This window comes from Aulonocara sp. 'chitande type north' Nkhata Bay, unplaced genomic scaffold (genome assembly GCF_057382095.1).
Source record: "Aulonocara sp. 'chitande type north' Nkhata Bay isolate Kocher_YH1m ecotype deep benthic unplaced genomic scaffold, A_spYH_male_GT1.1 unmapped_scaffold_14, whole genome shotgun sequence".
Lineage (NCBI taxonomy): Eukaryota > Metazoa > Chordata > Actinopteri > Cichliformes > Cichlidae > Aulonocara > Aulonocara sp. 'chitande type north' Nkhata Bay.
The window spans coordinates 25,328-42,801 of record NW_028234346.1 but is presented as its reverse complement, the minus strand read 5'-3'; the positions used below and the strand labels follow the sequence as shown (position 1 = coordinate 42,801).

Here is a 17,474-nt window from a genome sequence, read left to right as displayed (position 1 = left end):
TTTCTCAATCACACCACCACACAGTACTGACCCACACATGTGGTTCTTACACACACACTGGACTTTCTGGACTTTGGTTTTGCACAACACTGGTCACTATATTCTTCATTTCCGGTTAATACTTGTACAGCTGCTGTTATTGTGTATATATTTATTTATATTTAGATTTCTTCATACATTCTTATATAGTTCTATATTGTGTATTGTGTATTTTGTTGTACAGTTATTTTATTTTCAACTTTAATTTATATACACTCAACAAAAATATAAACGCAACACCTTTGTTTTTGCTCCTATTCCCCATGGGATGGACGTAGAGACCTAAAATTCATTCCAGATACACAATATAACCATCCCTCCCAAACAGTGGTCACAAATCAGTCCAAATGTGTGGTAGTGGGCACATCTGCTATATTGAGATAATCCACCCCACCTCGCAGGTGTGCCACATCAGGATGCTGATCTGACATCATGAGTAGTGCACAGGTGTACCTCAGACTGCCCACAACAAAAGGCCACCCTGGAATGTGCAGTTTTTTGCGCTATTGGGGGTCTGGGGACCCAGAACCGGTCAGTATCTGGTGTGACCACCATTTGCCTCATGCAGTGCAACACATCGTCGCATGGAGTCTATCAGATTGTCAATTGTGGCCTGTGGAATGTTGGTCCACTCCACTTCAATGGCTGTGCGAGGTTGTTGGATATTCGTGGGAACTGGTACACGCTGTCGTATACGCCGGTCAAGCACATCCCGAACATGCTCAATGGGTGACATGTCCGGTGAGTATGCTGGCCACGCAAGAACTGGGACATTCTCAGCTGCCATCTGCCCTGAACAATGTGAACCATGATTCATCCGTGAAGCGCACACCTCTCCAACGTGCCAGACGCCATCGAATGTGAGCATTTGCCCACACAAGTCTGCTACGGCGACGAGCTGGAGTCAGGTCAAGACCCCGATGAGGACGACGGGCATGCAGTTGAGCGTCCCTGAGACGGTTTCTGACAGTTTGTGCAGAAATTGTTTGGTTGTGCAAACCAATTGTTCCAGCAGCTGTCTGGGTGGCTGGTCTCAGACGATCTTCGAGGTGAACCTGCTGGATGTGGAGGTCCTGGGCTGGTGTGGTTACACGAGGTCTGCGGTTGTGAGGCCGGTTGGATGTGCTGCCATATTCTCTGAAACGCCTGTGGAGACGGCTTATGGTTGAGAAATGAACATTCAATGCACGGGCGACAGATCTGGTTGACATTGCTGCTGTCAGCATGCCAATTGCACGCTCCCTCATTGCTTGTGGCATCTGTGGCATTTTGCTGTGAGACAAAACTGCACATTCCAGGGTGGCCTTTTGTTGTGGGCAGTCTGAGGTACACCTGTGCACTACTCATGATGTCAGATCAGCATCCTGATGTGGCACACCTGTGAGGTGGGATGGATTATCTCAATATAGCAGATGTGCCCACTACCACACATTTGGACTGATTTGTGACCACTGTTTGGGAGGGATGGTTATATTGTGTATCTGGAATGAATTTTAGGTCTCTACGTCCATCCCATGGGGAATGGGAGCAAAAACAAAAGTGTTGCGTTTATATTTTTGTTCAGTGTATGAAGACGTGGATTCTCCTTTTCACATGTTAGCATGTTGTTTGGCCAGCTGTGGCTTACATTACCACAGCTGTGATAAAATTATCAGGAGTACTTCTATGTCTATGAGGGGAAAGCTTTCCTTGTTTACATATAATATAATAATGATACAGATAATGAAAGTCAGACAAAGTGGATCATGTCTTTTACAAAGTGCATAAATAAATCAAGCAGATTTTTTTTCGGTTGTGGTTTCTGAGTTGTGAAATGTCTGCAGCTCCAGAGTGGACTGTATTTGATTTGTCACATTGAAAGAGGGCCAGAAAATTACATAATCAGTGAAGCCAAACACATGTCTCTTTCCTAATATGGGCAATGTCTTTAGTAAAACTCAGCTGTAAGCATGTCTCCAGGCTCTGAATTGAAGGATTTTAGCACACAATGTTATGTGTTTTCAAACTCACAAAATCATATTTACGTTCTTGAAGCAATAACCACGTGAAACTGAAGTTTAAATACTTTTCTTCCCTACATCCTGTGTGCAAGAGTCAATTATAGCATCATTTGGAGAGTTATATTTCATTTAGCATGTTATCGCATATCTGAAGGGGACCTAAAATAAAGCACAGTTCAGTCAGAGGGTCTCTTATTGATTGAAATCAACTTTTCCTGCTTTTAGGAGATAACTGAAAGTATACATGAAAGTGCCTTATCTTTTATAACCACAGGTTTTTTTTTATAATGGGTGTTTGTGTAAACTGTGTGTCACAGAAATAAAAGGCTGCTGTGGCGTGATGGTTCTTCGTAGTGGTCTGACACCGAGGGCAGAGGGGCTGCTCTGAGATCCTTCCCTTGCTAGCATGTGAAAAACCGGTTGAGCTGTTCGTCTTGTTTCATTAACGGGAATAAGTCTCTAAAGCAGCGGGGCCTGTGGAAGCGCAGACCCAACACTCTCCAGTAGCATAAGATTTTTTGCCAAGAAGTGCGACAGCAAAGAACTGATTGTCCAAATATAAGTTTCCTTACTTTTTCTATGAAGTTTATATGTTTGTAAAAATAAAGTAAACCATCTGCTCTAAACAGGTTTACATAGACTCAAGATTCCTTTTATCATTTTCTTGAAAATGTGTTTTTGGGGTGTTTTGCAAAACTAACTTTCCTCAGTCACACACTTTTTTCCTTCAGTTAAAAAACTTGTAGATCTGGCATATTGATCGATCACAGGTTTGATAGCTTATCTCTGGACAGTCAGCTTAAAGAAGAATTTGCAAAGTTCATTGTATTTATTTAAGATCATTTTTGACAGCCACAGCTGTGACACATCAATGATTTTTATAAGATATTTATCACAGACTGACAGAACTACGAGAAACACCTTTTAGTTATCGTCCTTTTTAGTCGTCTGAAAAGTTCATATAAAAGCAGAGGTTTCTCTGTTTTAAAGACACAGAACATTTTTAAGACACAATCACACAAGTAGATATTTCAAGAAGACAGTGTAAACAAACATTTAGGGGCTGTGGTTTCACATGTTGCTCCACCTATCATGCGTTAGAGTCACCTTCCAGTAAGTTTCCAGGTCACTTACCCAGTATATGTACTCAGACTGGAACCAGTATGTTTGAGATTCATACAACCAGAAAACTGTCTCCTCTGTTTATTGTGTGAATTCACACTATTGAGATCCTGTTTCTCTTTAAACTTTATTCTACCTTATTCTAGTTGCTCCGACCTTTGCTGGTTAACTACTCCCTCCGTTTTCAGCCGATTTCCACCATTTAAACTTGAATCTGTTCTGCTCCCTGTGCTAATGCCAGCTGTATCTTTTGGTGGTCATACCTTTCATACTTTTTGAGATATTACAGTTTTTGCCCGTTGCTTGAACACTACAAACCCATGCTTAGACTAAAGTAACACAACTTGAAGCTTTTGTTACCATACCTCAAACACATGTACCCCTACCTTAAACAAAAGCGCTGCTTTGCACCCTAGTTGCAATTATGCAACACACTTACTCCTTTATGCAACACACATGGTCCTGCATGCTACACTCTATTTCATACATAAGACACTTTGTTCACAAAATGAAATTTCAGGGTGCCATTTGGAAAACACATGTACCCAAAATACAAAACACATCGGGTAATTGCAACCACTCAAATACACACCTGAAGGCACTTACTTGCAAAACTGAACACCAATTAGCCAACTACAAAAAGCCCTCAGTTTAGCCAATTCAAGAACTTTGCAAGCATGGATGGAGGGAGAGCAAGAGGAGGAGGAGGAGGAGGAGGAGGAGCAGGTCAATGTCGATGTCGAAGTCGAAGTCGAAGGGTGCTAAGGCTCCTTTTGCAGCCAAAGTGGTCGTTTCTGTGAAACATAGCATGATTACTTATATTGAAGTACAGTGGATGACACAGTACATACAGTAAAGTACTGTAAGAAAAATAAGCAAAGCGATGACAATATGTGGTTGTATTTCTCTAGACTGACTCGAAGACCTTCTGGGGGAGGACGCCAACGCCTGTTCACACAACAGCAGGAACTTGCCGTTGTGGACCTAGTGAGGGCAGACAATGCCATCCGTCTCCACCAGCTACGAAAGCAAATACTTGCAGACAGGCAAGTGTTCAACAGCATAAACCATGTGAGCATCACCACCATCAGACGCATCTTGGGTAAACACAGCATCACCATGAAGCAGCTCTACAGAGTCCCATTTGAGAGGAACAGTGACGGGGTCAAAGGACTTTGAGCTGAATATGTACGGGTAAGTGTAACTGTCCTTTACATGTACAATACAGTATTGGTGAAATCCAGTAGCAGCTGAATATGTACCATATCAGTACCACATGGATCCATTCTGAGAGCTACACAGGTACCTGTGTGATGGGGTTCTGTATGTGTAGCACTGTAGTACAGTGACATGTTCTCTTGGCCATGGATGGAGTTGCACAGCCTCATGAATTCATTTTCATTGATGAAGCTGGATTCGACCTGTGCAAAACAAGACGACGGGGTCGTAATGTCATTGGTCAAAGGCAATTGTGCACGTCCCAGGGCAGCGCAGGGGAAATGTCACATTGTGTGCCGCCATAAGCCTTCGAGGGCTTCTGCATCATCATGCAAAACTAGGTCCATACAACAGCCAACATATACTCACATTTCTAGATGCTCTCCATAAACATAGTTGTACAGAACAGACCAGATCAGCCCAGGTTTGTTTCCATCAGGCTGCTCTGGTCCAGGCCTGGTTCTCCAACCACAACCAACTTGAAGTGGTATACTTGCCCCTTACTCACCATTTTTAAACCCTATACAGGAATTTTTTTTCGGCTTGGAGATGGCGTGTATATGACCGCCAACCACATGCCCGCATGCCTCTTCTGCAGGCAATGGAACAGGCCTGCGGCGACATTCAGGTGACAGCAATCCATGGATGGTTTCGACATGCAAGAGGATATTTTCCCCGGTGCCTAGCGAGAGAAGACATTGCTTGCGATGTCGATGAGGTCCTGTGGCCAGACGCCAACAGACGGCGGGATCCATGAGCCCACGTATGCACAATTGTCATGATTTTTTGTGTTTACAGTATGGTGTTTTTTCTATTACTGTATTATGGTGTTTTTTGGTTTTTTTTTTTTGCTTTCTCTGAATTCATGGTAAATGGCCTGCATTTGTATAGCGCTTTACTCAGTCCCTAAAGACCCCAAAGTGCTTTACACTACATTCAGTCATTCACCCATTCTCATGGTACTGCAATGTACAATACTGAGTAGGCCTATTTGTTGTTTTGGTTGTTTGAAAATGTGTCTCCTGAAAATATGCCTTCTGAATAAACAATGAAAGACTGCAGTGTTTTATATAAAGTAGACTAGTGTGCTCCCCCTGATCTGTAAGTGTTTGCATATGATGCAAGTATGTGTCATTTTGTCAACAGTTACATTTTGACAAAGGAATGTTAGGTTTTGACAGCAGAGTTTAGGTTTTGAGAGTTTCAATTTGGCACAGATGTGAATGGTATATTTCCCAGTGTTGTGTCGTGTGTACCCAGAGGTTGCCCTTTGTTACAAATTAAAGTCTACAAATCAATGACATCACACTGGCCTATGTTTATTCAGTCTATGATTACATGTCAGTGAGATCTTGGAGCTGCCAGCATGCAAAGCTGCAGCTTTAGAATTTAGGCTCTAATCCTTTTTTCCACCATTTTTTTTATTTTTCTTCTTCCTTTGTTTCTCAGACATGTATGTTTTTTTTTTTTTTTCCTCCCATCATTTCCTCTTATTGTCCCTTTACATACTCTTTGCCTCGCTCCAGTCTACTGCCAGAGTTTCAGTATTTTATTCACTTAATAGCAGGACAGAATACCACGTGACTGTGGCCTTGTGTTATACCCTCTCTGCTGCAGTGATGCTGCAGACAAACACAAACATCGTGATCAGACATTTAAGAAAAGCCTCTTACAGATGAAGGTCTGTGTCTCTTGACCTAAACACATAATCAAGTTAAATCTAATTTATGTTCATCAGTGCCCCTCACACTGTAACTTAAAGTAATACATTTGTTACTGGTTAATTACAGAAGCACGTTTGTGAGCATAAAGATGTAAGCCTTGGACCATCGGGATGAAATGTGGTTGGGAAACTTAACAAGCATTGATAAAGCTTCATCAGTAGTTCGAACAATGCCTCAAAACCTTCGCTCACCACAGGTGGTTAGCAGACTGTGGTTGTACCATGCAGCCTAATAACATGCAGTAAATTGCAGGTTAAAGCAGTCTGCTTACACATTGTTAAACGAGGGAAGGGAACTAATGTGGCTGTCACATGACCCTTTTGTCCCATTTCATCCCAGCATTTGATTAAATTGCTGCTCACTACTTAAAACTGATCACATAAAACTATTTTTCTTCATCTTTTAATGATTACCAAAGTCTGTGAATCCCCAAATTGTTCAGTTGTTCTTTTTGCTCCCTATGAGGTCACTTTTACCATGTGACAAAAACAACACCCCACTGTACACACTTGAGCCACCAGCAACTTTATAAATCCCCAATAAAAAGCTGACAGGTTGCAATGATGTTCCAAATAACTTATTAAGAAAACAACTAAATACACAGAAAATATTATGAAAACTGGTTTATTTTATATCTCCTAGTTTGAAGTGAAGCAATAAAAACATGTATAAAACATCACAAACTGTAATATTATACAAATGCTTACGTCCTGCTGATGCAATGGAGACATCTTCCAGTGACAGTCTTCATCCGTGTGAGTGTGAGGAGGCTCCTAAACCCACCGACACAGAAGTGCATGTTCACAACTCCCTCTGTGCAGGTGGGGTCAGGGCCCTCCTCACCCTGGGTGAAGAGGGGTGGTGCTGTGGCCAGTCAGGTATGAAGTGCTGAGAGTGGATCTTTGGTCCTCTGTGCAGCTCTGTCCACTCTCAGCTGCCCTGCAAAGCAATAACACGAGAAAGACGTCATTTTAACACAAAACAGCATTTCCATTGTTGGTAGCTGCAGCATGTTGTTAAAATGCAATTTTAAACTCAACATATACACACAATAACTATAACTAAACTTAAACCTACAGTACTGTAGGACGATGATTTACACCAGCTATTGGAAGGATTTAGTCTTCAAGACAGTTTGTAGCCAATGTGAGGTGATAACTTACATAGCTGGAACACAGCACCACTCTCCAGTTTGTCATTTGGTCATCCATCCTTCTCATCGGGTTGGGGTAAGGCTGTCTTCTGGGTGGAGTATCTCTCTGTGTTAGCTCCGTCCTGGGCGTTGAGTGTCTGAAGTGCTGAATGCTGGGAGAGGACAAGTGTAAAGCACCTGAAGACAAAAAGACAAAGAGAAAAGCATGAATTCACAGATCACAGAGTTGTTCACTTTACTTTTCTTCTGTTATGTGTTTTTACCTTACCTCTGATCCCTGAACCACAGGCTATACCTTATGTAAAAACAAGAGACTACAGTCAGTTCACGACATCATTTTAAACCTTTTCTACTTATTTGTGTTGACATTAAGTACGGACTTACCTTTGTCCTGCATGGTGAGCTAGAGCTTGAGAAAAAAATGTTAGTCATTTACAAACACTGCAAAGGCCAACTTAAACATTTAAAGCTTAAAAACAAGTTCTAACATAATCTAGTCAGAGTCGCTGTCATCAAGTGAAAGGTTAAAAGGCCTTTCCCAGAAGCGTCTGACACCAACAGAACCCGAGGATGTTGAAGGGCCATAAAACGTGTCATCACTTACCTTGCACCTCTTTGCACTTACCTCATCAGTGCAGGTGTCGTCTCCGCTTCTCTTTGCTGAGGAGGTGAGAGCTGAGGTTGAAGGAGAAGCTGAGAGAGTAGCGGAAGAAGGAGCAGGAGAGGAAGGAGCTGAGGGAGCAGGGGAGGAAGCAGCTAAGGGAGCAGGAGAGGAAGCAGCTGAGGGAGGAGCAGAGGAAGCAGGAGAAGCTAAAGGATCACCAACCGGGAAGAGTGGGGCGTTGGCCTGGCCGAAAGGCGGCATGGCGAACGGGGCAGCACCTGGAGCAATAGGATGTTGCCAATCGTGCCAAAACGGCTCTGGAGGGAGCTCCTGGATGAGAGGGGAATCAGCTCTCTCATCCATGGTGTCATACCCCGAGTCGTCACTAGGCCAATCGGCCCACTCTTCTGAGTTGTTCCAGTCAGAGGAATTGTCAGTGTCTTCACTCACCTCTTCGACGTCCTCAGGTATGTAGGGAGGGTACTCACCTTCCTCTTCACTGTCATCAGGATCCTGTGCTTCAGGAGAAGAGGGTGAGGATGGGAGAGGGATATACTCACCATACTCACCTTCACTGACACGCTCGGTATCAGAGTCATCCAGGATCCTGATGACCTCTGGAAGGCCTTCTTCTGCAGGACGCTCAACCACGTAGTCGAGACGACCTGTGAGGAAACAAGTTTAAAATAACATTAAGAATGTAATAAACATCAAGTGCTAAAGGAACAGAGCTACATCTGTTAGTTTGAGCAGACGATGAGAGAAAAGCATTTTAGGCTACATTTATGTCAGACTGAATGACACTTCTACTTGTTCATGCAAGCAAAAAACAGCTAAGTCAACTAAGTTCACATCATTAACTGCTATATAATAAGATATAGTAGTGGCATAACATAAGGATACCATTATTACTACTGTACTATGATTACTGTTTTCATATTCTTTTTTATATTCATTTATTTTTGTTATTTTTTATTATCATGTTTTGTAGCAGGGGAAAAGTTATAGTTTATTTCAATAAAGCCTTTGATCCAAGAAGAACAGGATGTTAGGAAGGGACCGGGATCTGGTGTGTTTACACCTGTGTGTTCTGACGTCATGACATGCTGAAGATGCTGTTACCACAGAGACTGATTTTGGGGCATTTTACAAATTTTAGTCCGTTAAGCTATTTTTAACCAAATCATTAAAAAAGTGTCAAATTTGAAGCCTTCAAATCAAAGTAACACCTTTTTTTTCAAATTCATACACCAGTCGTTAATAATTTCTACACCTCTCCCGGAAAATTTAAAGCATACAAACAATTTACGGGGAAAAATCTTGGAATAAGCATATTTTGATAACATTAAAACTTGATATTCACACTGGAACTTATTAAATTATTACAGTCATTTAGTAGCTCTTAAAATAACTGAAGAAATGTTAAAAGTACCTGCAGCGAAGTCCAGGGGGCTGTCGAGTCCACGACGAGCCATCTTCAGGCTTTGCTGTATGAAAAACAAGTACAAACAATCCAAAGATGAAGTACTTGTTGTGGCGAGCAAGTCAAATCCGCTTTCAGTAAATATTTTCCCGAAAACTTAACTTTCCACAGGCTGAGGTTGGAGCAGGTTAAAACAAGTCCAATAGCAAGTGTAAAGGGACGAATGGAACCTTGTGCAGCATTTATATACCCTCCGCAGGCCATGGTTACGGTTGCCAACATTTTTCTTTTAAAAGCTAACAATAACTTAGCGTTCTCGCTACTCACTATGCTGTTAAACAGCTATATGTTAGCAATGACAACATTTAACAATGCTAGCCGTGCTGATTAGCCTTCTTACCCTTCCTATCCCCCCTCCTCATCCTCCTCTCCCTCCTCCTCGTCTTCGTCTTGGTCCTCCTTGTCCTTGTCGTCCTCTTCATCCTACTTCTTCACCTCCACGTCTTCTTCCTCGGCCTCCTCTACTTCTCACTCTTTCTGCTCCCTCCATTGTACTCCGCACACACAGCTTACCTGTATTATAGTGCTTAGGCTGATTGCAAAGTGAACTAATTATCTAAAAAAGTTTTGACATGTGAAAGTGTGCCAGACAGTTGGCAAAATAGTGTTAATGATAGCCATACATGTGTATACTTTGCTAGGAGTGCATTGATCATTTGGAAATTGAGTGTAAAGCAGTGAGTTGTGTTTACAGTTCTGCAAAAAGAGTGCTGTGCAGTGAATTGTAGCTACAGGTTTGCAAAGTGTGTGTTACAAAATTGCAAACTGAGTGCAAAGCAGTGTTTGTGCTCTTAGTTTTGCAAACTCAGTGAGTGGTTTTGCTATAAGTATCAATAGTTTTAGAAATTGTGCTATAAGAATCACAGTTAGGGTTTAAGCATTCAGAAAAAACTGTAATACCCACAAATTATTTCAGAATTTTTAGTAACATAATTTAATGTCTTGTTTGGATCTTGTCGTTGTAGTTACGGATGATTGGTTGTGAGCTCATCCTGACTCAGTACTGGCAAAGGTCATGTCTAAATTGGCCACTTGATTAAGAACAAGTTTCTCACTATGTAAATTATTTTAATACTTCAAAGCTCATTTAACAGCTCAAGGATCCACAAAGGTTTATATCTTCAGTATTGTAGTTAGACTAATGGAAATTGAAAAAAATGGCCATTGGTTTGTCAATGAGTTTTGCAACTAAACTGATTTCGCTTCAGGATGCATCTAAAATGCATTCAGGCTGGCTGTGTGGTGTCGTGGAAAAGTGGTACGTGCAAAAACCTTTTTTTGTCTGTCTTTGAGGGTGGGGGAAGACGCTTAATGTTTTTGTAAGTATGACTAATACTTACAAAAGTATTAGTATACTTTGACTTCTAAGGTATACACACACACACACACACACACACACACACAAGAACAACAACATAGAAGAAGAAGAGGGGTATAGTTTACTACACGTCATAAAAACACAATCAATTATCTTCCAACTGCATCTTTCTGTTCTGACATTAGAGTCCTTGTTTGTTTACTGAACCGTACTTTGGAGTCATACTGTTGTGATACTGGAGAGGAAAGGGTAAGGTGTGAGAGACTAAACCCTCACACACAAAACTTCAAAAATCATGTGTCATTGTAGATAAACTGATCTACAATGTGTTAGTAAAGAGTGACTTGCACTGCAAATTTGTTAAACCATTGCTTAACGGGCCATTAAGCAATGGTTTAACAAATCTCCTTTAACATTCACAGTGACTAAACCAGCTGTCTTACCAGCTGTTATATTCTTTAAACTTAAAATAAACCCCTGAAATTAGAGTTTGGTGTTTTAAGTCACCTATTAAAAAACACGAGTGAACACTTCTTTCTCTCAGCAGCATTACTGAAGTGACACTTTGATGATGCTTCATATCACAGTCTTTATGATGGAAAAAAACATGCAGATGTCTGCACTGCCACTGTCATGAAAATGTCCAGAGCCAGGGTTCAAGCTTCCTCTTCAGTTATCATTGATCATTAATATGGAGGCCATAGAGCGTGCGCAGTGGGGACCGCGTGGCCCGGAAGTGCCACTTTTTCAGATGAGCGAACGCGCGTGCATCAGTGTGCATGTGTGCGTCCTCGTACGTGCAAAAGGTGCCCTTTCTGGCCATCACTGGTGGAGGTGTGGGGGGCATACCTCCCACCCCCAAAGGTGCCCCTTATATTCTTCTACTGTTAAAATATGTTATGAATACATAGAATAAAGACATTTTCCATCACAGTGTTATTGCTCATCAAGTCAAGCTGTAAAACCAAGAGGGTATTTAGAAGTTCTTTGAGAAAATTCTTATACGTATCAGAGCTTTTCTATTGGGATAACAGAGACTTACAGAACGTCAGGTGGTTTTCATGCTAGTTGTAATAGTGAGAAGAGATTAGTAGTATAACTTTGTAATAAAAAATAATATTAATAAAGAAATGGTTTACAAATATGAATGTTTATTTATGTGCAGAAATAAAATGGAAAACAGCAGACTTAAAAATTGCTCAAATTAAAATGTAACGAAAACAAAATTGAGAACTGAATGTGGAAGGAACTAAACAAAACTTAAAGAAGAAACCCGAATCACAAGATCCAACAAATGATCAGGGAAAGATAAAGGAGGACAGGACTTTATATACATCGAGGACTAGTTGAGGTTTAGGATAAACACAGATGAAGACAATATGGGCAGATTGAGAAATAACAGAATAAAAAGTAGGACTAATGCGAGACATGAAAGAAAAGTAAACTTCAAAGTAAAACAGGAAATAAAAAACTGAAGCTAAATTAAAGTGAACAGCAAGTGTAAGCAGGGTTTAAATGACATTTAACCTCCACATGTCTTCTGCTGAACTAACCAGGAACAACTTTTTGTTGTTAAGTTGCAAATATGTTAATAATGTACAAATGTTAGCGGAAATGTTTTTGTAAAATATAAATGTATAACTATATCTTTAATATCTATACCAGGCTTATGTGGGTACATTTAGATATTCACACTTCAATCAATCAATCAGAACTTTATTTGTCACATGCAAGTTGCCCTCCAGTGATCACATTCTGGAAACACACTGGTCTGATTTCATAAAGAAAATAAAGTTTCTATTTACATTTATTTATATAGTTTTAATGGAGGATATAAAGACGTGCTTCTGGATTTGAAACCAAATGTTTGTTATAATAATGGTATCTATCTAATAGTTTATGATAATTAGCACGTCGCTATCAATCTGTTGCATGCAAACACAAAATTAGTCTTTAACTTAAATGCGAGTCCTTTTTGTTAACTTGAACTATGTGACTGGGAAACTGAGAGTAGAGTAGAGGCTGCTGGGATCAGCAGTGGCTGCAGCAGAAGAGGAATGAGCCTTCACAGTGCTGTAGGTCACTGCATCACCTTCATCATCACCACGAACCTGGAAAAGTGACATAACACTGTGACCCTGAAGTGGATAAGCGGTTCGATGGAAGTAGTGGAAGGGCGCTTAGAGATCACATGCTTCTGTGTTCAATACATTATTTTTACTTTCAAAGAAATTGTGGATCAAATATGATGGATTCTTTGTTTGCCCATGCTCAGCCTCTCCACCAACGTCTATGAAGTTCTGTTTTGCAGTTAACAAGTCGCCCATCAAATGTTTTGTAGTTACTCACATGATTGCTGCAGGAGGACTCAGTTAACTATGCTCACATCAGCATAAACAATCCATAAAAACTCTGCATGGTGTAATAGCTGATGTATAGCCCTTGACCTTCAGAGAGGGTTGTGCTCTCTGTGAGCTCTCGTTACTGATGTTACTGAGTAAATAAATACATAAATATAAATATAGTAAATAAATAAATAATACACAAAGACAAAACCTTACCTGAACTTTACAGTTTTTTTTAATTGGTTTGGTACTATTTTCACAACTAAAGTGTGCATTTTCAAATCTCTCAGTACAAAACTCACATTTGATCACATTTGTAACACCACTAGTCATTCTTTCAAATCTGATGTCATGAGTTCATTGTATTTGCACATATTTTCATTCCACTTAATCATTGTTGCAGAACATATGATCATTGTGATATATACTGAGAACATTTGCTTTACTCACCCAAACAAAACAGTAAGATCTTTTTTCAACGTAGTACTTTTACCAATCATTTCATTCAGGAGCAAATAATACAAGGTAAGCGTTTCAAATTGTCCTTGGTGATGAATGAGTGTAACTGAACTGTAAAACTTTACACAGCAAGTATTACACTTATGTTCAGGCATAACAAAAAAAATAAAAAATAAAAAAAATAAAAAATATATTCATATATATATATATACACATATACACACACACACACGAAAAAGGGAGAAAAAACAACAAGTCATTTACATAAGCACAATATATTTTTTATTTTATTTTTTATCACTTTTATACAATTAATCAAGCCGGTCATTAACATTGGGCCATAAGTTTTCATCAACATCCCAGTGGATGTCTTTGTTGTTCAGGCACCGTGGGAAAAATCTCCTGGCAAGACGAATCCAGGCTTGACATTGCTCAGCAGTTATATCACCACAAGCTCCACACATGGCTTGAAGATGGGAGAAATGCTGATGGGGATGGCGATCATACACCTTCCACCACCATGTAGAGAAGAATTTCTCAATTGGGTTGAGGAAAGGGGAATATGGTGTGTTTGAAACCATTCCTGAACCAGCTGTGCATGGTGGAAGCTGACATTGTCCCACACAACAACATAGACGATGTCTTCTCCCTGACAGGCCTGCTCCAGTTCATTTAAAAAAATCAGGTGTTCAGTGTTGTATGACCCTAGAACTGGTCTACAGCCTACCACACCATCTTCAGATATAGCTGCACACATGAGATGTTCCCCCCACGTTGTCCAGGGACGTGGATGGTAGCCCAATAAGGTTACGTCCTCTGTGTCTAGTTTTTGCTAGATTGAAAGCGGCCTCATCAACAAAAATATACTTGTGATGATTCACAGCAGCGTCCAGCTCCATCACCCTCTGTTACAGTAATTGCATGCCAGTTTAGTGTTGTACCTGAATATATTCTGAACGCAGTTGTTTCACCTGGACATTGTTCCTCTTAAAAGGAACTTACAAATGACCAGACAACAATCAGTCAAGTTGAAAATCCATGGACATAATGAATGATTCATTGATTAAACATTAAGATCGGTTGAATTACATGACAGAAAAATGTATTACAGTTTTTTCTGATTGCTTAAGCACATTTTTTGTAACTATTGGCTAATTTTGCAAAACTCTTCACACAAATAAGAAAACCTGTCACCTAATAATCAAACATTGTAGTTCTCTTGCAAAAGCAAACACAGCTAGATTAACTCTTCACACCTTCATAAAAATGGTGTTTCCGTATCAAACAGTACACACAAGCCATCATCTACTAAGCACACAATGCGCCAACTGCACACTGATGGTATGAATATAAAACACATCTGGCTTTTGCTTTCTCTGTGCACAAGGTAGGCTATGTCAGTTTGAGCTCATACTTCTGTCATAGATCCATAAGCATAGAGGGATCCAAACTTCAAGTACTGGTGTTTATTCAAACACATCAAAACAAACACAAGTGTTCATTTCCAAGTATAGGATTATTTGCAATCGCCATAATGACTATATGGGTTACTTGGTCTGCAGTGAACATGCTTCCTCTGCCCCCAGCATCTGGTCATCTAGCAATTCTGTAAAGTAACAATTTCAGTATTTTTACATCAATGGTATTGGTGTGTTTCTCATTGGCATATGGCAGTGCTACAAATCTTTGTGCGAAGTGACTGTACTAACCGATTCTCATTTCAAGATGTCCTTATGGTACTTGCTACAGTGTAGCGGCTCGAGTTAGGCTGGACCCGTTGGCCAGCTACCCTCAGGGTCATTCCACGGTTGATTACATGGTCCACTATTGTAGCTCTACAATTCTATTTCTTACTCTTCCTACCCTTCCTCTCCCCCCCCCTCATCTTCCTCTCCCCCCTCCTCGTCTTCCTCTTGCTCCTCCTTGTCCTTGTCGTCCTCTTCATCCTACTTCTTCACCTCCACGTCCTCTTCCTCGGCCTCCTCTACTTCTCACTCTTTCTGCTCCCTCCATTGTACTCCGCACACACAGCTTACCTGTATTATAGTGCTTAGGCTGATTGCAAAGTGAACTAATTATCTAAGAAAGTTTTGACATGTGAAAGTGTGCCAGACAGTTGGCAAATTAGTGTTAATGATAGCCATACATGTGTATACTTTGCTAGGAGTGTGTTGGAAATTTGGTAATTGAGTGTTGTGCAGTGAATTGTGCCTACAGTTTTGCAAAGTGTGTGTTACAAAATTGCAAACTGAGTGCAAAGCAGTTTTTGTGCTTTTAGTTTTGCACACTCAGTGAGTGGTTTTGCTATAAGTCTGAATAGTTTTAGAGATTGTGCTACAGGAATCACAGTTAGGGTTTAAGCATTCAGAAAAAACTGTAAACTGAATGATAAGAGATGCAAATCAAAAATTTTATAGTGACAACATTATGAAAGGCAGTAACTGTGAACGAAACATTTATTTAGATGAAACACTTATTTTGTGTAGTGAAAATGATATTTTGTCATTATGTGTATTGTACTAACACAATTGAAAATATGCTGAAATGTTTGAAAAAGGTGCACTTTTGATGATCTGTTGTGATATAAGTACTAAGAGTTTTGAAAATGTACCAGTTGCTTGTGAAAACTGCGCCAAACCAATTAAAAAAACTGTATTCGTGGTTTTGGTGTAGCGTAGCGTAGGAAACTTCAGGATCTGCCTACGCAGTGAAGACGAGAAGATACATGGACAACAATGATGAGATGATGATGATGATGATGATGATGATGATTATTATTATTGTTGTTGTAGCTTATAATAGAAGGTGATCACATGTGGGGTATGAAATGCTTTTTGTTTCAGTCTTTGTGACAGTGGAACTGAATCAGCCTGTTAGAGAAAATGGCCAGATGTGGATGCCCAGATACTTGTACCTCCTCCACCACATCAACATACTCCATATATTTATTATCTTCCGCTTATCTTTACCAGGGTCACAGAGGAGCTGGAGCCTATCCCAGCTATCATAGGGCGAGAGGAGGGGTACAACCCAGAGAGGTCGCCAGTCTTTCGCAGGGGAAACAGAGACAAACAGAGACAAACAGACAATACAGTTTTTGCCCGTTGCTTGAACACTATAAACCCATGCTTAGACTAAAGTAACACAACGTGAAGCTGTTGTTACCATACCTCAAACACATGTACCCCTACCTTAAACAAAAGCGCTGCTTTGCACCCCAGTACCAATTATGCAACACACCTACTCCCTCATGCAACACACATGGTCCTGCATGCTACACTCTATTTCATACATAAGACACTTCGCTCACAAAATGAAATCTCAGGGTGCCATTCGGAAAACACATGTATCCAAAATACAAAACACATCGGGTAATTGCAACCACTCAAATACACACCTGAAGGCACCTACTTGCAAAACCGAACACCAATTAGCCAACTACAAAAAGCCCTCAGCGTAGCCATTCCAAGAACTTTGCAAGCATGGATGGAGGGAGAGCAAGAGGATATTTTCCCCGGTGCCTAGCGGGAGAGGACATTGCTTGCGATGTTGATGAGGTCCTGTGGCCAGACCCCAACAGACGGCGGGATCCATGAGCCCACTTATGCACAATTGTCATGGTTTTTTGTGTTTACAGTATAGTGTTTTTTCTATTGCAGTACTATTGTGTTGTTGTTGTTTTATTTGCTGTACCTGTATTCATGGTACTGCAATGTACAGTATTGAGTAGGTCTATTTGCGTTTATGGTTGTTTGGAAATGTGTCTCCTGTAAATGTGCCTTCTGAATAAACAATGGGAATCAAGGACTGCAGTGTTTTATGTACAGCAGACTAGTGTGTTCCCCCTGATCTGTGAGTGTTTGCATATGGTGCAGGTATGTGTCATTTTGTCAACAGAGTTACATTTTGACAAAGGAATGTTAGGTTTTGACAGCAGAGTTTAGGTTTTGGGAGTAGAGTTCCAATTTGGCACAGATGTGAATGGTATATTTCCCAGTGTTGTGTCATG

The 17,474-nt window shown here is 40.5% G+C and overlaps 1 protein-coding gene and 1 long non-coding RNA gene across 2 annotated transcripts; both read right to left on the bottom strand.

The window, feature by feature from the left end:
* Positions 1–6,711: 6,711 nt before the first annotated feature.
* LOC147300708 (uncharacterized) lies at positions 6,712–7,521 on the bottom strand. The gene is made up of 2 exons (XR_015127578.1): positions 7,267–7,521; positions 6,712–7,042 (listed from the first exon to the last, which is right to left on the bottom strand). It is a non-coding gene; the product is annotated as an uncharacterized LOC147300708 (long non-coding RNA).
* Positions 7,522–7,553: 32 nt separating this feature from the next.
* LOC147300707 (uncharacterized) lies at positions 7,554–9,439 on the bottom strand. Its single transcript, XM_086284895.1, has 2 exons — positions 9,293–9,439; positions 7,554–8,525 (listed from the first exon to the last, which is right to left on the bottom strand). The coding sequence occupies exons 1-2, from the start codon at positions 9,333–9,335 to the stop codon at positions 7,750–7,752; spliced, it is 819 nt and encodes a 272-aa protein (XP_086141021.1). The 5' UTR covers positions 9,336–9,439; the 3' UTR covers positions 7,554–7,749.
* Positions 9,440–17,474: the final 8,035 nt, after the last annotated feature.

What these genes read in the sequence shown, in the direction of transcription:
- LOC147300707 (XM_086284895.1), bottom strand. Translation starts at nt 9,335, where the DNA reads ATGGCTCGTCGTGGACTCGACAGCCCCCTGGACTTCGCTGCAG. An exon ending in CCCCCTGGACTTCGCTGCAG is followed by an intron (nt 8,526 to 9,292) that starts GTACTTTTAACA and finishes GTTTCCTCACAG; the next exon opens with GTCGTCTCGACTACGTGGTT.